Raw genomic sequence first — 21,557 nt, 5'->3', positions numbered from 1 at the left:
CCAACCAGGAGGCAAGCTACTGGCCTTCCACTACTGGCTCTAGTGACCACATATAAAGAAGGAAGCACCAGGAAAGATCATCATAGGAACCTCTGTTTATTTAGGGTAAAACACAGGGCTTTATAGAAAACAGAACAAAGGACATTTTTCACATATGTCAGAAATTACAGGTTTCTTAAAGGTCAGCTTGCCCCTATAGAGGGGAGGGGTAGGAATGAGAAGAATTGATGTGATACCAAAAGCTCAAAACAATTAGTCTCCATGATTCGGGCAAGTTAATTATACAAAGGTATTAAGAAAAACATAGTGGCTAAACCAGTAGGGTGAGATGAAACAGAGAGACAAGGCTTGATGTAAACTATAGATATCAAAGACAAGCAAGGAAATAGATGTGGGGTCCTCACTGCCAAGGTACTGGCAAGGGTGTATGATAGAGTGTGTTCTCCTATATGATCAAAAGGTGAACTTATAGTGAACATGTGAACTTTGAATGACTATAGTGTGCTGGGGCTCATGTGGGGTGGCTCCAGCCAGGAGGTAAGTAAGCCACCGATCTTCCCTCACCAGCTCAAGGGCTCAGTGATTCAGAAAGGAAGACTCGGGGAGTATTTTGGTACAAACACTCAATTTATTGGAAGGTGGGTTTGGGTATATATAGAAAGTTAAACAAAGAACATTTTTCAAATACGTCAGAAATTACAGGTTTCTTAAAAGTCAGCTAGCCCCTATTGTAGGGGGCTGGTATGACAAGAATTGATGCTATACATAAAGGCCAAGACAATTATTCTCCATGATGCAGGCAAGTTAATTATCCAAAGGCATTTGAGAGAAGCATAGGGGTTAAACCAGTAAGGTGAGATAGAGAGAAGAAAAACAAGGATTGATGTAAATCATAGATATCAAAGAAAACAAGGAAATAAGATTTTGGGGGTTTCTCTGTCTGGTGTTGGGAAGGTGTATGATAGTGTATGTTCTCCTTTGTGATCAAAAGATGGGATGGATGTGTGAACTTTGAGTGACTATCATGAACTTTGAATGAATCTTAAAGTAGGCAGCCATGTGGCCTGCTGCTAGCAGGGAGAACTAAGTGTGAGAGGCCTGTAGGATTTCTGTGAGCTTGAGAGATTAACAAGGAGAAACTGAGTCTGGGAGACTTTTCCCTCTTGGCTCATCTCTATGAGGAGAGAGGCTAACAAGTTGGGTGTCTTTCCAGGCCTCCATCCAAGGATGGGAGAGCTTCCCTAAGCTCTACCAAGCTTTCACATAGTCCTACACAGCCCAAGACAGGCAACCCCAGAGTCCTCTCTGTAGATCTCATGGGAGCTATGGGCCTTTGTTTCATATAAGCTCAGGCATTTTTACATATGATTTAAATTAATTCTTAGCCTCCCCTTCCCAATCTATAGAGTAAAGGTTGCCCCCAATCAAGCTTATTTTATAGCTAAGGAGGTGCAGAGAGGGGAAGAGATTTGTCCAAGGACAAACAGTGTGTATGTTTCTGCCAGGCTATAGATCATCTTTCTGAAGAGTCCAGTCCCAGGCTCCAAGTCTGGGACTTTGAGGAGTAAGTCAGTAACACAGAGCATTCTTGCACTCTGGTTTCTTACCAGGCAGGAGGGAGCATGCTTGCAGGCAAAGCTGGAGTGAGATGATGAAGTGTGTGTGTGTGTGTGTGTGTGTGTGTGTGTGTGTGTGTGTGTGTGTGTTCCCCTGCATGGAGGACCATTCCTGTCCTGTCCTGTACTGTCTTTCCATTCAGGATGTTGGAGAACAAAGTCATCACTGCCATTGCAAGTGGTCATGGAAGGCTTCATGGAAGAGGAGCACCTTGCCTGCACCTCAGTTTTGGGTGCCGGAGGGAGGGAGGGGCCAAGGGTTATTAATAGGCCTGGCTCGATGGGCCCAGAGACAGTGAATGTGATACAGACATCCTGCACCACAGTTGGGGAATATCTGACACCAGAAGGGGAGGGGGCCGGGGGCTGAGAGAACGCCACCTCCTAAAATAGCCAGAGCAGAAGCCTATATAGGTGGCTGCCCTGCCACCAGACTCACTTCCCCTAAGAACTGCCCACCACCCCACCTTGCAGAGCAGGCTCCAGCCCTCTACTCCCAAAGGTGAGGCTGGACCAGTGTGCACACAGGGTTGGGGGGGAGCGGGGGGAGGCTGGCTGGAGGGCCACTGCATCTCCCCTTCCTGCAGGGACAGGGGGCTGGACTGTGGTGCAGGAAAGGCAGGTGGGGTGAGGGAACTGCCTGGCTCTGGGCAGGAACAGAGCAAATCCATCCCCCTGGATGTACCAAGCCTCCCCACCTGTAGAATTTGAGGGGTGGAGCCTGGCATCTGTGGGTTCCATGATGCAAAAGGGGGGAGCCCTAAACAGACAGAAAAGACAGAAGCAGGAGGTGCCAAGGGTGGAGGAGCTGAAGCTCTAGTGGATAGACTGGACCCCCGAAAATTGATCAAGTAGAAGGGAGCATGGAGAGAAAGAAGGGGATGAAGCATGTCTCTGATGGGACTCCAGCCTGTGCCACTGGGAGGGTGACTGTGGGAGCTGCTGTGAGACACAGACATGTGGGGGTGATGGAATGCATCAGGTACCAGAGTAGACATGGGGAGGGGGTGACTGGAGGCTGGCAGGTTGAGGGGCAGGAAGCCACTCTCTGCTACCTCACTGCGTATCCTGAGGCCATTTGCTGAGTCCCCGGCCTGAGTCTCCACCAGCATAGCAGAAGGGTATTTCAGCTGGGGAAACAGAGTCCCTGACCAAGTCCCTAAGGTGGACAGAGGAGAATGGCAGGGTGGAGGGATGTTATTACAGAAGCCCAATAGATGGAACCAAGAGCCCAGCTGGGGGTTAGGAGCAGCTGAGAGGCCTGGGGAGGGGTCCCCAGAAAGAGCGCATCAGGAACTGCTGTGGCCCTGTGCCTTGCTGGGCAGCTGGAGGGTCACTCCCTGAAGGAGCTGACTCACATGGAGGGGGCGTGGCCAGAGTCAGTAGCATCCTAATGTTTCCAGAAAGGGCAGCTATCCAGGGCCAAGCTGAGGGAGGCAGCATTGACAGAGCACAGGGAACATGAGCTCCCAGGCAGCCCCCACCAGTCTCAGCCTTGCCAGCCTGCTCACAATGCAGTGGGCATCTCAAACTGCCCCCCTGTGAGGGACCACCAGCACCCTCAGTACAGTGGAGGGAGAAAGATGGCCAGAGATGAGGCAGGCCACAAGGTCATGCAGGAATGAGTGTAGCCCCAGAGCTAGAACCCAGTCTCCTGACTCCCAGTCTAGTGTTCTGCATCTGGTGTCAGCCTATCCCTTGGTGTTCCCATGTCCCAGATGTGAAGCTCAAGCAAAAACAGGAACGGAAATTATTTAGAAAGGGAAGTCTGAAGGTGCCAGCCTCCCCACTTCCAACAAGCAGGGGCCTTCTGGTCTCCCCACTGGGGTGCAGAGAGATGCTTAGCATCCTCTCCCACACTACCTGCCCCCCACCCAATCTGTGGGGACAGGAGGAGTCTGTCTTTAGCATGGGACTTCCAGGTCCTGGAGACCAGGAAACAGTAGTTATTGGAGTTGGGAGGGGATTGAAAAGTCAAACTAAAATAAGAAAATGAAGGAAGGAGGAAAGAAAGGGAGACGGGAGGAAGGAAAGAGAAAGAGAGAGAGAGAAAGAAAGAAAGAGAGAGAGAGAGAGATAGAAAGAAATTTACAAAGAAAGAAAAATGAAAGAAAAAAGCAAGAAAGAGAGAATGGAGGAAGAGGAGGAGAGAAGGGAAAGAACTCAGATTTTAGAAAGAACATCCCTGCCCAGCTGTGAGCAGTACCCCCAGAGGTAAGCAGTTGCCAGCCTCCCGCCTCCCCTCTCCACCCTCCTCCTTCCCCAAGGGGTCAGGTTTCAAGACCTCAGTGCTAAGATTCGCAGCAGAAATTTGCATCCCCCTTACTGGAGGACAGAGGCCAGGGGAGACTCAGAGAAGCCAAGAGTAGGAGTCAGGGGCCCAAGAGGATGTCGGCCTGGTTTGGAAGGTCCCTAACCTCCTCCAAGTGCACGGGTCCGAGCCCCAACCCTGCGCCAAGAAGGGGCCTCCTGTGTGCCCTTGGCGGGCGGGGGAACGCTCTAGAGCTGACCGACGTTGAGGGCTCCCCCTGGGCCCAGAGGTCGCCAGGGCCTGCACCCTCTGACCCCCGAGGGGGGTGGGAGCGCGGCGGACAGCGGACGGAGGCGCAGTGCATGGACCGAGCGCCCTGGCTGAGCACCGAGTCCCGCGCCCCCTGGCTCCGCGCCAGGCCGGCGGCGTGCGCCCGCGCGGCACTGCAGCGCTGGTCATATGAGCAGAAATGATGAGAAAAGCACTTTTTAATCTTTTCGCACTTGCTCTGCCCGCTCAAACAGTTGCAGGATGTCGATGACAGAGTTGCTCAACGCTGAGGACATCAAGAAGGCTTTGGCGGCCTTTACCGGTGAGCAGCGGGCTCCCCTGCTCAGCCCTCCCTCCTCACCCCACTATGGACCCTGCACCCCTGCACTCTGCACCCCTGCACCCCAGATGACCACGCACTCTGCCAGCTCTCCCCTGTGCTCTTTTGCCCAGGGTCTGGAGGGGTGACCCGGCTGGGGGGGTTGCCCTAGACAATAGACATTTCCCGAACTCCATCCTGGAGCGACTTAGCGCGGGCTGAGGGCGGGTAGCTGGGCGCACTGCCTGGCCAGCAGCCGGAGCGAGCGAGGAAACTTGCGGGCTCCAGAGACTGGGTAGCCAGCCGGGGACTTCGGGATCCAGGCTCAGCCGCCAAGACCGGGAGGCCCTCCGAACCTCACCCCCTGTCCCCCCTTTAAGGCATGTGGAGGGGCTGCAGGTGCCAGCTGTACTGCCCTTCCAAGGGACCCCTTTCCTGGGAACTCCTATTCTAGAGAAGACTTTGACCTGCGGGCGGCTGGGAATCCCCCCTCCCAGCATCCGGCCCCCTTTGCCCCCAGACTTTGCCCCCCTCCCCCAAACCTAGCGGGGTGACCTTCCCGCAGCCCGCACCTGCCCCCCACCCCCATCCCTTGCATGGAGCATCCTAGCGCTTCCTGCCTCAGCCTGAAGCTTCACCCCAGCTGACCTGGACCTGAGTGTCTATGTGATGCCCTCCCTTCTTCCCTTGCGTTGCCCAGATGGGGGCGACTGAGGCTGGGAGGGGGACAGAAACTGGCCCAAGGTCACCTAGCAGGGCGGAAGGGGGTTACAGCTAGGGAGCGGTACTTTGGGTCTTGGTGACCCCTCTGTGGTGATTAAAGAGGGGGGGGAGGAGGAGGACTTTCTCTAGCCCAAGGATAAGAAGGAGAACAGGACTCTTAGTAGGGGATTCCCGAAAACACCCTTTACTGGGTCTGCCATTGTACCTTTTCCTGGGTGATCTTTAAAAGGAGCTCCAGACCCAAAGAACCAGGGTGCAGAGCTCCCCCCCCCCAATTCCTTTCCTCTTTGCTTATGTCCCTTCCCCTGGGCAAGGAAGACTGGAGGACACCCGCCCCCCCCCCCATGATACCTGTTCACTTATCTTTGAACCACCTGACTCTCTGAGGAGACACTTCCCAGGAAATTTATGAGGAGTCTCCCAGCAGCCTTCCCCATTCCACCAGAGTGGGTGTCTGCAGAGAGGCAGGACTTCTGGGGCTCCCCCACCTCCTTCCACTGTGTGACCTTGAGAGACACCTGTACTCTGTCAGTTTTCTGGCAACATAATCTGTGACTGAGACCTCCCCTCCCCCCAACACACCCAGGTGTCCACACCACCTCTGATATCTCAGCCTACCCACCCAAAAAGTATCATGGAATCCAGGAACCCCTTCTCCCCTCAAAGGGAGGGGGATATATGACAGAACTCAGAGCCATCAGGAAGGGTGCAGTGGAGGCTGGGAAGACTGGGAGGTGTGAGTGCAAGACCACCTTGCCACTCATGTCTGTGTGACCTTGGGCAATGCACCCATCCTCTCCTTTTCTGGGGCCCCTTAAGCCTCCCCTGGAGATACCCTGCCGCCTGGGTCCCCCCACCCCCAGACTGCAGGGTTGGGGGAGAAAGTCACTCCCAACATGCCCTGCTGCTGCTGCTTGTCCTCCTAGTAACCTTCTCCCCTCCTCCCTCCTCCTGGACCCAGGTGTGGACTCCTTCGACCACAAAAAATTCTTCCAAATGCTTGGCCTCAAGAAAAAGAGCCCGGATGATGTGAAGAAGGTGTTTCACATCCTGGATAAAGACAAGAGTGGCTTCATTGAGGAGGATGAGCTGGGGTAAACTGAGGTGGTGGGGGTGGGGCTCTTGCTCTCAGGTTCCCATCAGAACTTCCCTGCTCCCTGATCCCCACCCCTCGAAGAAAGGAGCCCAGCCTGACCACTGCCACTTCCAGGAGACTGAAATCCTCCACAGAAAGTGGAACTAACTAGGTTAAATCATAGCCACTTAATATGGCTAATGGAATGGTGCTGCTTAATAATTTAATACAAATGAAAAGACACATTTTCTGCATGGCCTCATACCACAGATGAGGCTGAGCACTCACTGGAGGACTTCACTGATTTCCAGTGGTTGGAAAGGCAGACCCCTGGGCTGCAGACCCCTGGGCTCTGGGCTCCCATAGCTATAACTATGGCTGAGTAAGTCAGGGGGTGGACAAGCAGCTATAGGTGGTGGGGTTAGGGGGCCTGGGGCCAGAGCAAGGTAGAGAAGAAGAAAAATGCAAAGTTGCATTGATAGAGCTACCTCCACCATAACCCTATCAGCCACCTGAGCATGTCTTCCAGCCCAGCTGTGCCACTGTCCGGCCAAGACTGCCCAGAAGTTTGTCATGGGGCAAGGGAGGAGGCATGTGGAAAGGGGTCACTAAGTTGGGAGATCTCTATCCTTTCAGATTCTCCCCAAATCACCCCACAAAGTATGCTTTGCCTAGAGCCTCCTCCCCCCCCCACACACACAGGTTCTTCCTGCCCTCCCAGGTTCACTGCTCCAGGAGCCCCAGGTCTCCCCCCTCACCCTATATGCCTCCTTCTCTTTCAGCACCTCTCCCTGCTCCCTACCATTACACCTGTCACTCTGTGACTTCCTAGTACTTGACTTGCCCCCATCATTTCCTGTCTTCTTCCTAAGATCCTCTCTGGGCCCCCAGTTTCCAGCACAGCTCAGGCCCAGTTGTACTTGCCGTTTTGACTGAATGAATAAACTAACCCAGGCTCTTGGCCTGAATCAGGGTCAGTCCTTCCATAAGGACAGCCTGCCCTTCCCTGCACCCTCACCCACAGGATACAGCTGGCCCTATGCCAGACACCAGAGCCTGGTGCCTGTCCCTGTCCCAGCTGCCCTCTTTGGGACAGCATTCCTACAAGGTGACCTTGGTCTGACACCCTAGCTTCCTCCTTTTCTCCCCCAGATCCATCCTGAAGGGCTTCTCCGCAGACGCCAGGGATCTGACTGCTAAAGAAACCAAGACACTGCTGGCCGCTGGGGACAAGGACGGGGACGGCAAGATTGGGGTCGAGGGTGAGTAGTCACAACTGGGGGGCTAATGGATTCTGGGTTCTTGGGCAGTTTGGATTCTCCAAGCTTGGCGCTGTGTCTGCCTCAAGAAGGAAAGAGGGGTGTCCTTATACCCCAGAACTGGGGGTGAGGGGGTGGGAAGGTGAACTATAACATCCAAGAGCTGTCATATAAGCCAAGCCAGGAAAACCCAGGCTTGTATCACCCAGAAGGAATAGTTTGCTTTGTCCTACTGTGCAGCCAGGACTTAGGAGGATTTCCCCGATCTCTTCTGTCCTAGCTTCAGTTCTGCAACTGGCCTTGTAACCTTGGGCAATCTCTCTCCTCTGAGCCTCAGACACCCATCTGTAACCCAAGGAGAGGAGGCCAACTTTTCCCCCAGGATCCTGCTGGCTCCAAGGTTCTCACATTCCGGAGATGGAAACTCCTTATCTGCCGTCCTCCTTGGCAGCATGTCCTAGTGTCCTACAACTTTGAATCGCATAATCTGCTCCACCTTCTCCCAAACAGACCATTCTCACATGGAAGGAGAGCGGTGATGGGAAAAATAAAATGGCCATTCATAAGTCAGCTAGGAATCGGGGAAAGGAAGGGCTGGGCCTGCCTTGTTTTTCAGTCTTTGCTTTCAGAGTAGATGAGGGGCTGCTGGCTTTCCCACACCCCACACTTTCTTTGCTTTATTCAGAGCTAAGGAACATTCCAGGACCCACTCCCAACACAGCATCTTAGCATCACAACATTCCTGACTGGGGGGGTGGTGGTGGAGGTAGGAGGTGGGGGTGGGGGTGGTGGTGGAGGTAGGAGGTGGGGGTGGGGGTGGGGGCCTGCCATCTTTCACATGGGCAGACTGACACTGAAAGTGCTCTTCCTCGGTGGGGATGTCAGTGCATAAGCTGTAGAGCAGGGCTTTAACATCAGAGCTGAGTGACTCTTGTCCACGTAGTCTGCTGAGTCCACTTCCCTGTTGGTCCTTCTTATCCATCTAAGAGAAAACTGAGTATGAGTGCTAATTCCCTGGGCCAGGAACATCTGGGTTCAAATGACAACCCTCCCACTTTCAAGCTATGTGACGTTAGACAAGTCACTACTCTGGAGCCTTACTTTTCTCATCTCTGAACTGAAGATAATGATAGTTTTTATCTCCTAGGGTTGTTGTGAGGAGTTGATGTGCTGATGTGTCAAGTGTTTACGATAGTGAGTGGCATAGAGCAGGGCCACACACATAGGAACTGTTAAAGACATTAAAGATAGGGACTAGGGAGGCTGGGTGGTCCTTACAATGTGTAAGGACCCACGATCAAGCCCTTAGCCCCCACCAAGCAGGAGAGAAACTTGACAAGTGGTGAAGCAGTGCTGTAGGTATCACTCTGCCTTGCCTTCCCTCTCAACTTCTCTCCGTCTCTACCCAATATATGTAAATAAATAAAGTATTTTTTCAAAGATAGGGACTAGATTATACTCACCCCTTTATCCTCAGTCTCTGTCCTATCCTGGCCCCTGAATCAGGCACTTAGTAAACTTCTCTATCTGGAGTAGAGTCCAGCCCTACCTTCCTCTTCCTCTCTGCCCTTCACCAGCTGCGACCATGACCATATCTCCTTGTCACACCTAGTCATGATGCATGGTTTTATCCTAAGACCTCCTTGGGTTCACTGTGAAAATTAAATACTATAGACACAAAAGAGCCCTGGGGCAGGGGGCAAGGATTCTGTGCAGGGGGGGAGTCTATTACAGTTTGTTGCCAGAAACGAGAATGTAGAGACAGCAAGCTCAGATGCTATAGTCTCACAGCCTCTGATGACAACTGTCCTTCTTGTCATTGGGAAGGAAGGGGGTGGTTTTAAAGAAACCCAGAGCAGGGGTGCAAGAGAGATATTTGGGACAAGACTTGGTCATTCTAGTGAGTGGCCCATTCCACCACCTCCCCACCCTCCAGGAATCACTTATCAGTTAGCTTCACCCTGCACCTGCTTCCTGCCATGACCCCAGCCCAGGCCCCCCAAGCCTGTCTCCCATTTTTATTTGCAGCCAATATGCCTCTGCTCAGAAGCCCCAGGCAGGGTCTTCATGGCTGACTGCTCTCGAGCAACCTAAATGATAGAGGAAAACCAGGCCAGCTGCTGGCCTCATTCCCTGCTCCCTGCCCTCCCTTCCCACTGGACTCAGATCTTAAAGAGCTAACTCATCTCTTCCAGCAAACCCAACAGATGTTTACTGAATAGCATCCCTGTGCTGGGCAGTGGAGGAGATAAAGATGAATTGAGTCCGTTTGTCAGAGGCGCCATGTCCTGGACGTATGCCCTGAGTAGTGGCCACAATGGCATGAGGGGCAGAGGAACAGACGGGTTCCTGAACTCGGAGGAGCCAGGACAGGTTATGTGGAGTGCCGCACGAGTCACCAGCACACAGTGAGCGCTCAGCTGAGGAACTGCCACGCTATTTCTGTCCCGTCTCCATGCTGCTTGCTGCCACACATGTGTCTACCCCCACTTGTGGGCACACAGAACAGCAGGAGCAGACAGACTCTGCAGGGACAGACATACAGCAAGCACCTGCACAGATCTGAGTGCTATGGGGAGGATGCTGCAGGCTGTGGAGCAGGAGAGGGAGGGTCATGGTGCTGATGTTGGTGTCAGTGGAGTTACCCGGGCTGGGAAGTTCTGGCATGTCCAGAAGGAGGCCAGAAGAGAGTTTACCAGAGGTAGGTGGGAGGGGAGAGAGAACTGTTACCGGGGTAGGTGAAGTGTGCCCAGTTCAGTACAGGTTCTACACAAATGTCACCTCTGGATGACAGAGGACTTGAGTGCAGACAAGGGAAGAGTATGCCCAAGGTGACCTGGGGGACTGTAGCCAGAGGGACAGGAGGTGAACCCTGTTAGTACGGGGAAACTCAGGCCAATCTGGTGAGAGCAGAGCAGAATGGGTGGCAGGCAAAGAGGTTAAACAGGCAATGAGGGACACAGTTCATGCAGGCGCCTCCCCTTCCTCATGCCCCTCACCATGTGCTACTTTTCTGCTCATTTTGCTCTAAGTGTCAAGAGGTCAGAGCTCTGAACCCCATTTAACTGCAAAGCCTATCTGTCCAGAGTCCTGTCCATCATCTTCAGCAGGAAGCTGTGGAACTCCTTTGGCCCTCAGGTGACTACTCTTTAATATCAGGGCTCAGTCTCTAGTCAGATGCTGGGGTCCCTCTAGATCTGGGCTGCACAAATGCCCAGTGAATAACCTCTAGACAGGGACCAGCTGGACACTGGGGCTCGGTGTGTGCCCAGAATAGAGCGAAAGCAATGGCCTGGGGCATCTCGCTGCACTTGCTGTGTGCAGGCATGGGGCTTAGCCTTCTCCTCATTCAGTCTTACCATCTTGGCCCAGTTTATCGACGAGGCTCAGACAGACTAAGAGCTTGTCTCAGCTCCCACACTCCGGAAGAGACAAGTAGGAGATCTGAATTCAGCCCTGTAAGAATCTAAAGCATGTGCCCTGTACTGTCTGCTCTGGAAGGAAAATTCCATGAGCATCTCCTTTGTGATGCTTTATGTATTGACACCTTGCTTGCCCCCATCTCCTTCATGGGTGTCAACTCCACAAGCAGGATTTCATTTTATTCCATTCTGACTCCATCAGCTAGATGGGGCTTAGCAGCTCAGTATAGGCACAAGTGAGGTTTGTTGCGTGAGTGAGTGAGATGATGATTTATGTGCCCAGCATTGGGTCTGGAATGGTGAGGAAGCATGATGTGCAGGGAGAAGCCTGCTGCCCAAGGCTGGAGACCATGCAGGCTGGGTGCTTGACACTAACAGGTGCAGGTGTAGGTGCCAGTGGATTCTAGAACTGGGCACAGCTTCCCTCTCCAGCTGTGTGCCTGTCCCAAGGTGAGTGATACTTACCAGATCTTTGAGGGTCCCAGACTGAAGTGGGTGGGAAAGACCAACATCTAATAATAGCACTTTCCATTTCCATCCCTTGGGCACCTAATTTCAGGAAACAAAGACTCCTATAGATGTGGTTGATTGATTCTTGAATGCCACTGGTGAGTGGGGAAACTGATGATACAGAGCTAGTCAAGAGGGGGCTTAAAGCAGAAGAGGAGAGGGAAGTTGGTCGGTGAGGGGGAGGCACCCCCAAACCAGCCCCAGCTGTGAAACCCAGGAACAAATATCAGGCGAGACTGTGGAGGGTCTCATTTTTAGCCCTTCTCTGTCCTTCACGGTGGTAGTCTTTAAGCTGGACCCAGATCGGAATCCTCCTGGGGCAGCTTCTCACAATGTGGAGGTTGTACCCTGCCCTGGGGTTTGATTCCTGAGCTCTGGGATAGAGCCCAAGCCTGCATATTTCCCCTCCTCCTCCTCCTTCTCTTCCTCTTCTTCCTCTTCCTCCTCCTTTTTAATTGCCACCAGGGTTATCGCTGAGGCTCGTTGCCAGCACTACAAATCCTTGGTTCCTGGAAGCCATTACTTTTCTTCTTATTTTATTTTTATATAATAGGACAAAGAGAAATTGCGAAGGAAGGGGAGATAGAGAGGGAGAGAGAAAGACAGACCCTTGCAGACCTGCTTCAACACTCATGAAGCATCCTTCCTGCAGGTGGGATGGATCCTTGCAGGCCCATGAAGTGTCCTCCCTCAGGCTTGAACCCAGATCCTTGCACATGGTGTGTGCTTAACCAAGTGCACCACGACCAGCCCCTACATTTAATTTTTATTTTTCACTTTTTTTTTAAATTGCCACCAGGTTTATCACTTGGTCTCAGCGCCTGCATAACAAATTCACTACTTCTAGTGCCACCCCTGCCCCCACTTTCTTGATGAGACAGTGAGAAATAGAGGGGAGGAGCATATATAGAGGGAGACGGGAGAGACACCTGCAGCACTGCTTCACCACTCATGAAGCTTCTCCCCTGCAGGTGGGAACAAGGGCTTGAGCCCAGGTCCTCACATGTGATAGTGTGCTCTCCACTGGGTATGTCATGGCCTGGCCCCCAGGACCATACAGTTATGACACATTCCTGAGTGGTACCGCTGGTCCTGGAGACCACCCTTTGTGATCACTGCCTTATAATAGGCCTAGAGCAGATGGTGGCATGCTGCCCATTTCACAGTTAAGGAAACTGAAGCGGTGAGAGTTAAGTAGCAGACTCCGGGTTGCTCAGGCCAGCCCACCAGGGTGCTCAGCCACTTGCCTCTCACTTGAACTTGGGTCCCAGCCTGGCTGTCTGCACACTGGCAGCTGCAGGCTGGTGGGAGCACCCTGCACGCCGTCCTCACCCTGCAGGGCTTCCTGCATGCCTGGCATATTCAGGAGCCTTACTTCTTCCTTCCTTTCTTCCATTCTTCCTATTTTTTAAATTATCCATTACTATTTATTTATTTATTTATTAGAGACACAGATAAATTGAGAGGAGAGGGGACAAATAGAAGGGAAGAAAAAAAGAGACACCTGAAGCCTACTTCACCACTTGGGAAGCTTTCCCCCTGCAGGTGGGGACCAGGGGCTTGAACCCAGGTCACTGTAATGTGAGTGCTTACTCAGGTGTGCCACCTTACCCTGGTCCCCACCTTACCTCTTTCTAACTCAGTCCGTCCTGGCAATGACTTCGCAAGCTGTCTCTTCACTGGACAGAGAAAGAAGTTAAGGCCCAGGGGAGTAGTTGAGTTCATATTCAGCACTCTGACCTTGACGCTAAGACTTTAGAGAGCCCCCTCTTCCCCACCACACCCTGGGCTAGACCCACACACCTTTGCATCCACTTGAGGACTGCCACACCCAGCCCTGGCTGCTCCAGCCTTGCTTCTGTTCCTGTGACTGAGGATTTAGTCACCATTATTCCCTGGGCTGAGAACAGTGCCTCTCCCAGGCCTGTAGGCATTGGCCTTGGCTGCTTTCTTCTGGAAAAATCTCTTCTTTATTACTTATTTATTTGATAGAGACAGAAATTGAGAGGGAAGACAGAGACAGAGAGGGAGACAGAGCCACCACCTGCAACACTGCTTCACCACTCATGAAGTTTCACAGCCCCTAAAATCTCTCTCTATTCTTCAGTAGTGAGTTTGAGGTGGGAGATGGCAAGAACTCACAGCCTGCTGGGTCTGTGTGTTGCCACAGGGAGTAGTGAAGCCCTTTCCTCTGGGGGCTGGAAGAAGGCGCCTGCTTACCCCACAGTGGAGGGGGGTGTAAATGTCTCCACCTACAAAGATAGGGAGTCTACTTAAGCAAGCCTTTTGGAAAAGAACCCCTTCCCTCTTATTTTGGGTTTATGCTTACTCTCACAAGCTGTCACAAGACCCTTGGGAAGTGATAGAATAGCAGGCCCCAAAGGGGGTGATGTTGATTCTGAGGTGAGAGGAAAGGGGAGAGAATGGACACCCACTGCTCACCGCCCCACAGAGCCAACCCCTATGGGGCTCCATTTTCTACTACGGCAGGACATGAACACCAGGGCCAGCCCGAAGCTCTGTCAGTAGGAGCCTGAGGTGCAGGTGTGCTGTCCCATCTCTTTGCACCTGCTAAGGCCTGAGGGCAGAGCCTGTGGCCCCTGGGGAGGAAGAGGGAAACTGAGGCCCAGTATCATAATGTTAAGAACGAAAGTTACATTATAAATCCTTGGCCTGATGGAAGCTAGGGTTCTGCCACCCCCACCCCCACCCCACTCCAGCTGAGTTATAAATGGTTTTTGTGCTTAGTGAGGTGCTTGCTTTATTCCCAAGTGGACTCCATCACTCCAGCCCGACGGAGCGGCAGAGGACACAGCACTCCTTACATAACTGTCCTTCCACGAACAGGAGCAGTAGCAGGACGGAGAACTGGCATTACCTCCCCTGCCTCTGTGTCTGCAGCCTGAGTCAAATGCTGGGCTGCTCACTTCCAACCTCAAGAGAGGGGCCACTGGAATGTGCACCAGACCTGAGTTACAGTCACCCAGGGGACTCTTGGCCTCAGTTTCCCTATAAGGAAAATGGGGACAGGGCAGCAGCCAGGGTGAAACAGGATAAGGCCCAGGGCACAAGCTGGCAAGGAGCAAGCCCCTAGAACTGTTTATACGACTCCCAGCCTGCCCTGGAATGACCTGCCTCCCATCTTCCCAGTGGGAAAGTGATCTCTGCTCGCAATACCAATTTATAAGAAACCGAGCCGGGGAGCTATTTAGAGGTGAGGTGATAAACCAGGAGGCCGGGGCCTTCATCCCACTCATCACCATGGAGGGGAGGAAGAGGCTTCCAGTTGCTGACTCAAGATCCATCTCAGTTTCACTGCAGGCTCCCAGTGTGTGCTAGTTCACCTGTCGATAGCTTCTAAATTTGTCCAATCCCCACAGCACCCAGGCCCGAGACAGACCTAATTAGCTTAATTTCAGTTACCTAAGGAAAAGGACCAAACACTCCCATCCTCTGACCCTCCATCTGCTCCCCCCACCTCCCCCCACCTCCCACTACCTCCACTACCTTCTCATTTCTTCATGACTGAACACCACACCATCATCTCCACAAAGTGACCTAAGGGCCCTCTGGAAGAAGCCTAAGGAGAACTGTCCTTGCATTCTGGATTCTTCCAAACGGTCACCGTCCCTCCCACCTCAATACTATTTACATGCATACCAGGCACTTCCTACCTGTCACCCCATGCAGCCGTCACTGTAATGCTATGAGGAGGTGCATTCAGTGTGCCTATTGGACAGATGTGGACACTGAGAGTCAGAGATGGGTTTCCATGAAGGAGCATTCTGGGAGTAGACTCCAAACTCTAATGGGCTTGGAGGTGTCATAGCTTGTTCCTGCTCTGCTGCTTGCTAATTAAGCTACTCAGCTCTTTCACCAGTAAGCTGTTTGTTCATTTTTGGTCTTAGTTCCAGGATTTCTGTAGTTATTGCTGTTATTTCCAAGCTCCCACTTGTGTCCGTTTGCCAGGAGAGTCAAGCAAGATGGGACTAACGTTTATGTGCCATCCATAGAGGGCCAGGCACTGCTCTGTACCTTCTCGTCTCTTCTTCCCAGTAATCACTGAAGCAGATTTTCTCCTGCCAGCATCCTACATGGGAAAAGCCAGGCTCAGAGAGGCCGAGTGGTGACTAGAGGCCACCAGGCCAGGAAGGGGTGAGACAAGTCTCAGACCCAGTTCCAGGGGTGCCTGTGGGTTGAAGGCAGGTCTGAGGTGGGGAGAGGAACTCATGAAAGGATAATAACAACACTTCCAGGAAGTAAAGGAGCTGGCACTCTTCATGGAGCCAATGCCCTGGGCTAAGCTGTAGCCGGGCATCTCAGAGCCGACTGTCAGAGTGTCCAGAGCTGAAGAATGTATTGATAGAGGCATCTGCCAAGTGCTGAGTGTTTTCTGTGTATCGGGCCTGTAGCCAGGAGCTAAGTGTTGGCTCCTCTGGGCTCGGTGCTATCACCAGCTTCACTGTACAGAGGAGGCCACTGACACTCAACTGAGCGAGGCATCTGTCTCAGCCAAGGACACAGAAGCAAGAAAAGAGCTGTAAACTGTGAGAGGGCTGTGAAGGCGCCTTCTAGACCTGACCCTGGACATAGAAAGAAGCTAGGACCAGCTGAAGTTCTTTCTGGGGGCGTGAGTGGAGGAAAGAGCCAAGCATCTGATGCCCCACTTCACATCACAGCATTCTCCCACCATACCCATCAGCCTAGACACTGCAGGGTCTGGGTAGCTCCGCTGGCTTGTTGTTTTTTTTTTTGTTTTTTCTTTAAGGACAGACCTGAACATTTTAGAGGAGACTTTTTATACTAGGGTGTTAGGTTAATTGTCTGGTTCCTAAGAGCTCTGCCCTGAGGAAATTTCAGAAGGTACAAAGATGTGACCCTCTGCCCCCAATTTGTCTACAAAATGGCCATTGGGGTTCTGGGAAGATAAAATTAGGATCCTGTGTTGTCTTTGAAATGGAAGGGCTTGTGGCCATTGCACCAACCTGGCTTTTTCAGAGGAGTCCCAGGGCAGACTGACCGGCCTGTCAGAAGAGGCTTTGGAGCCCCCACCCCACCCCCAGCACTACAACGCTTCCTCCAGTCAGGGTCCAAGCGCCTGCCCCCTGCCCCAGTGACACCGACTGCACTATGACTATCGTCTCCCGTGGTGGTAACTAGAGGGCCCTTTGCTCATGAGCTGCCCGAGAGCCCATCTTTTCTGGGGGGGAGAACTGAGGGCCGAGGAGGCCACTGCTGGCTGGGGAATGGTAAGAGTCAGCTTCCTCTCCTGACAGCTGCTCCCTGAGATAGGAGGGGAGATTCCTGTCTCCCTGGTCCCAGGACAGAGCAAGCAGTGCCCAGAGGCAGGGAAGGCTGGTTCTGCCCATTTCTCCAGATGAAGCAGCAGGAAAGAGCTCTTGCTTCTAGCAGAGCTGGACACAGGATGCCAGCTTCATGCCAGCCTTTCACATGTGTGTAGGGTGCTCTTGTTTTGTTTTTTAATTTCTGTATTGGGGAATTAATGGTTCACAATCAACAGGAAAATACAGTAGTTTGCACATGTGTAACATTTCCCAGTTTTCCACATAACAATTCAACCATAGGGGGTATTCTTGATACCACAGGCCACACACTGCTGCTGCCTCTCATTTCTCACCTGGCCCTGACACTTAACCTGTCTGGACCTCCATGTCCCCATCTGTAAAATGGAAAATGTCCCCATTACCTCCAAGGGCTGTTGTGAGACATGTGAGTGAAGGTGATCTAAGAGGTTTCACAGTGGTTAGAGAGTTGGACCTAAAGCATGAATTCAATCCCTGGCATTGCCTATGCCAGGGAGATGCTTTGGTGTCCTCTCCCTCCTCTCTCTCCTTCTCTATCCTCTCATGTTAATAAATATAATCATTAAAATAAAAGAACTATAGAGCTCAGGTGGTGGTACACTCAGTTGAGCACACGCTACCATGTGCAAGGACCTGGGTTCAAGTCCCTGTTTCCCACCTGCAGGGGGAAACCTTTGCAGAACTTCAGTGAAGCAGTGCTCTTTCTTGTGCTCTCTCTGTCTCCTTCTTTCTTCTTGATTTCTCTCTGTCTGTATTTTATATATATATATTTTTTTTTTTTTAAAAAAGAAAGAAGTATGAGGTAAGTTGGTCCTCTGTGATCCCTAACAAGGATTCATGAGCCAACCAGACAGAAAGCTACTTATCTATCTGTCTGCCTACACCCATTCTTCTTCTAGCGTTTGCCCTTCTTCCGTAGCCAGTCAACAGCAAAGCTGTCAGGAGCTGCTTGTTGCTGGCTTTGAAAGTGACTGGGATCCATGTGGATTCCGTCGGCTAGGAAGGATCGTCAGTTTCCCCAATAAATGGGTACTCACGGGATGCACCACGAGAAGGTCGATCCAATGCAACCCAACACCCATAATCCCAGCCTTCATCCCCCACTAATCATCCTCTCATGATTACACCTACTATGTGCCTGATCCTGGGGTTAGCACTATAGTAGGTGAGAGATGGACAAAAATAAAGCGAGTACATAAATAAAATAATCTCTGAGTGTTAAGTACCATGAAGTAAATAAGTGGGGGGGAGGGCTAATGCGACAGAGTCATGGGCTGGCGATATTTGAGCTGGGACACGTCACTCTATACCTAGGTCAAAGTAGGTCAGTGAACTCTGAGCTTAAGAAAAGGAGGGAAAGGAGGAGGAGGAGGAGTAGCACCCTAAGAGATTATCTTGAATCACTTTGCTACGTGAGCTTGGTCAAGCTACTTAATTCTTGGGTCTCAGTTTCCCCATCTGTAAATTTCAGCCAATGGCAGCTCTGTCTCTCTCAGTCACGAGAACTGAATGAACCAATACATGCGAAACGGTTCCCATGTTGGGAGTCAATAAATCTTGGTTCCAAACTACAAGTATGGGCAAAAGTCATCAAAGCACAAATGACAAAAGCCACTGGGAAATATCTCACCAAGCCACTTCAGGACTGCAGGGGCTCAGGGCGAAGGCAAAGTCCAAGTCACCTGGTTGCCTGTTGAGTGACACTCACTGTCACTGCTTAGCCTGGGACCCTAGGGGCATCAGGACCAGTGGGCAGAGCTCCATTCCCAGGTCTCCCTGTCCAGGTCACCCACTTTCCCTGTGGCCGGGGACAACCTGCAAAAAGGAAAGTGATATCCTTTCCCTGGGTCACACCTCAGGAAGGTGAGGAGCCCAAGGATCACACCCCTGGTGGGCGTCAGTGCTGGCTACTTTCCACATGGGTGACTTGTGTTGGCTGCTTGGGCTTTTTCCTCCCATATGTTTATTTTGCACCAATTCTGCCTTGCAAAGAGTTACAACAATGACAGCATTCCAACAACCTTTCACCCTATGCTTTTCACTCTTTTATATACCTGGAGCAGAATGATGGAAGTCAAGGAATGACATGGAGAGGGTTTTATATGTGCTTCCTGCAAAGTCTGTGTGTCTGTTTGGGGGAGGGGATGGTTAAGGGAGGTTGACTCCCAAAGGAGTCCAGATAGTTCTTTTGGAAGCCTTGCATCCAATTTTTCTTTCTTTCTTTTTTTTTTTCTCCAGGATTATTACTGGAGCTTGGTGCCTGCACTTTGAATCCACTGCTCCTGTGGCCATTTTTTTAGATTTTTTTAAATTTTATTTATTTATTCCCTCTTGTTGCCCTTGTTGTAGTTATTATTGTTGTTGTCATTGTTGGATAGAACAGAGAGAAATGGAGAGAGGAGGAGAAGACAGAGAGGAGGAGAGAAAGATAGACACCTGCAGACCTGCTTCACCGCCTGTGAAGCGACTCCCCTGGTGAGCCGGGGTTCGAACCGGAATCCTTATGCTGGTCCTTGTGCTTTGCGCCACCTGCGCTTAACCCACTGAGCTACAGCCAGACTCCCTTTTTTTTTTTTTTTTTTGGATAGGACAGAGAGAAATTAAGAGGGGAGGAAAAGATAGAGAGGGAGAGAGAGAGAGAGAGAGAGAGACCTGCAGACCTGCTTCACCACTAGTGAAGCAATTCCCCTGCAAGTGGGGAACCAAAAGCTTGAACCAGGATCTTTGTGCCCATCCTTGCACTTCTTACTATGTGCAGTAAACCTGGTGTGCCACCACCTGGCCCCTCTCCAACTTTTCATTTGTTTCTCAAAAGAATTTGTCACTCCTCTTTCCCCTCCAGCAAAAACGGTCAGATTATACCTGGGCTCCTACACCTTGCACCTCCTGAGCCTGACCCCACCCTATGCAAAACAGAGTCCCAGCCGCTGGCCCTCTGACCTATGCAGAGACAGTCCCTTAGGGCTCCTCCTGTCCCATTCTGTCCCATCCCCCTGGGTGTTTCTGGAAGCTGACAGCATGTCAGAATTACCTTGCAACAAATTCCTCAGCCTCCCAAATCAGAAATTCTCTGCCTGAGAATCTGTGGCTCTTAAATTCTGCTGGTGATCCTGGTGGGCTGTTACGGAATTGGACAATCAGCTATGAAAGAGCTCAGGGACCAGGGTCACGCAGACCTTGGTCTTAATCCTGGCATTGTCTAACCTGAAGAATGGAACTCACAGGAAAATGCTATTATGGGATTATTTCCGGAGGCGACTAAGGTTTTGTAACCAAAGCACAAGGGGAGTAACAGCCGAGGAAACAGTCAGACTGGCTGATGTTATTGTGCTACTGATAATTGGTGAGTGGCACGACATCAGGAGGCAAGAAATTATGATAATAGTTCAACGTTCCTCATTCACTCACTCATTCATTCATTCATTCACTCATTCATTCCCACTCTCACCTGTTCCATCGCATCATCATTTGCAGCAGATGGGAAAACCAAGAGTGGGGTGAGAGGGGCTTTAGTCACTGAAACCCATCTCTCCTGCACCGTTCGCAGCTGACTGTCCTCTCCTTCTTTTGCAGAATTCTCCATTCTCGTGGCTGAAAGTTAAGAGGCTGTGACCGCCCTCCCCTCCCCGGGGCCTTCAGCCTTCACCTCTCTTCCCCTCTCACCACTGCCCTCCTCCTGCCTTTCGGTTCAGTTTGTTTGTGTTATTTTTTTACTCCCCCTCCCCCCTGTGGCCCTCGAATGACACCACTCTTCTGGAAAATGCTGGAGAAAAAATAAAGGCTGTGTCAGTCAGATTCTGCTGCTTAGAAGCCAGTGGGACAACAGATCCCAAGTATGGGGGGGGGGGGCTTCCAGAAATCCCTGTGCAGGGTTGCGGCAGGATCTAGACAGGGAAATCCACTGAGCTGCCCCTCTGTGTTTGGTAATGAGTGTGGCACCCTACACGGGCTGCCCACTAGTCCAAGGGAGGTGATGAAATTCCCATTTCACAGATGCAGAAACTGAGTCCTGGAGGTGGGGATGATGTATTTAAGCCCCAGCTAGGAGTGATGGATGGATGGATGGATGGATGGATGGATGGATGGATGGATAGATACAAATTAAGACTCTTCGTTGTGACATATCACAGAGATCAATTCAAAATAATTTAAACATGAGAAGAAGAAAAACAAACCTGGTTGATTTGGGTGCCTGAACAGTTCAGTGGGTCTTCTGGAATGGCTGGAGCAGGACACACAGGGACACCAGGGCTAAGTTCTTGGTTCCCCACGTCTGAGTCTCCCTGTGTGGGGCTTGCTGTCAGGCTCTCCCCTGTGCTGGGAAGACTCCCCTCCCCGGGATCCAGTAGCACACTGAGGAATTCTAGTCAGAGAAGAGCATCTCTCTCCCAACCCCTCTCTCGTGAAGCCCCAGATCCAGTCCTGTTGATGCCAGTTGCTGATTATGCTGAGTCCTTGACAAGATTCTATTTCCCAACAGCCCAGCAAAGCCACTGTTGTCCCCACCCCCACTGCACAAAGGAGGGGACGCAAGTATAGGGGACCCAGGCGTTGGCCCAAGAGGCCACTGCCAGGAAGCAGTGGAACCAGGCCACTGGGTGGTCACCTCCAGATCTCGCATGCCCCCTCCCCCAAACCAGTCACAATGGCCAGAAGGCCGGGGGCTCTGATTGACATCCCTGGACCATGCCCATTTGCAGAATCTCAGAGTCTGAGGATGGCAAAGGAGTGGGCATCCCAGTGGAGATCAGACTGGGGATGGACACCAGCAGGTTTGATTTCTGACCC

At 51.7% G+C, this 21,557-nt stretch overlaps 1 protein-coding gene across 3 annotated transcripts; it reads left to right on the top strand.

Annotated features, from left to right (window-relative positions):
- The first annotated feature begins 2,032 nt into the window (after positions 1-2,032).
- On the top strand, positions 2,033-20,564 carry PVALB (parvalbumin). Of its 3 annotated transcripts, none has more exons than XM_016186516.2 (5): positions 2,033-2,118; positions 4,392-4,459; positions 6,141-6,273; positions 7,407-7,516; positions 20,343-20,564. In XM_016186516.2, exons 2-5 carry the CDS (start codon positions 4,399-4,401, stop codon positions 20,369-20,371), a joined length of 333 nt encoding a protein of 110 aa, XP_016042002.1. In that variant the 5' UTR covers positions 2,033-2,118; positions 4,392-4,398; the 3' UTR covers positions 20,372-20,564. The 3 variants fall into 3 exon arrangements, with proteins under 3 accessions (XP_016042002.1, XP_016042003.1, XP_060044875.1); XM_016186517.2 differs by lacking the exon at positions 2,033-2,118 and adding an exon at positions 3,911-3,981; XM_060188892.1 differs by lacking the exon at positions 2,033-2,118 and adding an exon at positions 3,960-4,024.
- Positions 20,565-21,557: the final 993 nt, after the last annotated feature.

The sequence above is a fragment of the Erinaceus europaeus genome, chromosome 4 (assembly GCF_950295315.1).
Source record: "Erinaceus europaeus chromosome 4, mEriEur2.1, whole genome shotgun sequence".
In the NCBI taxonomy this organism is placed as follows: Eukaryota; Metazoa; Chordata; class Mammalia; order Eulipotyphla; family Erinaceidae; genus Erinaceus; species Erinaceus europaeus.
Note: the sequence above shows the minus strand (reverse complement) of the source record. Positions and strands in the feature narration are given on the sequence as shown.

Excerpts from the sequence above, each read along its gene's own strand:
- PVALB (XM_060188892.1), top strand. The coding sequence starts at position 4,005 with ATGTCGGCCTGGTTTGGAAG. Across the intron at positions 4,460-6,140 it reads GGCTTTGGCGGCCTTTACCG|GTGTGGACTCCTTCGACCAC; the intron begins GTGAGCAGCGGG and ends TCCTGGACCCAG. Across the intron at positions 7,517-20,342 it reads CGGCAAGATTGGGGTCGAGG|AATTCTCCATTCTCGTGGCT; the intron begins GTGAGTAGTCAC and ends CTTCTTTTGCAG.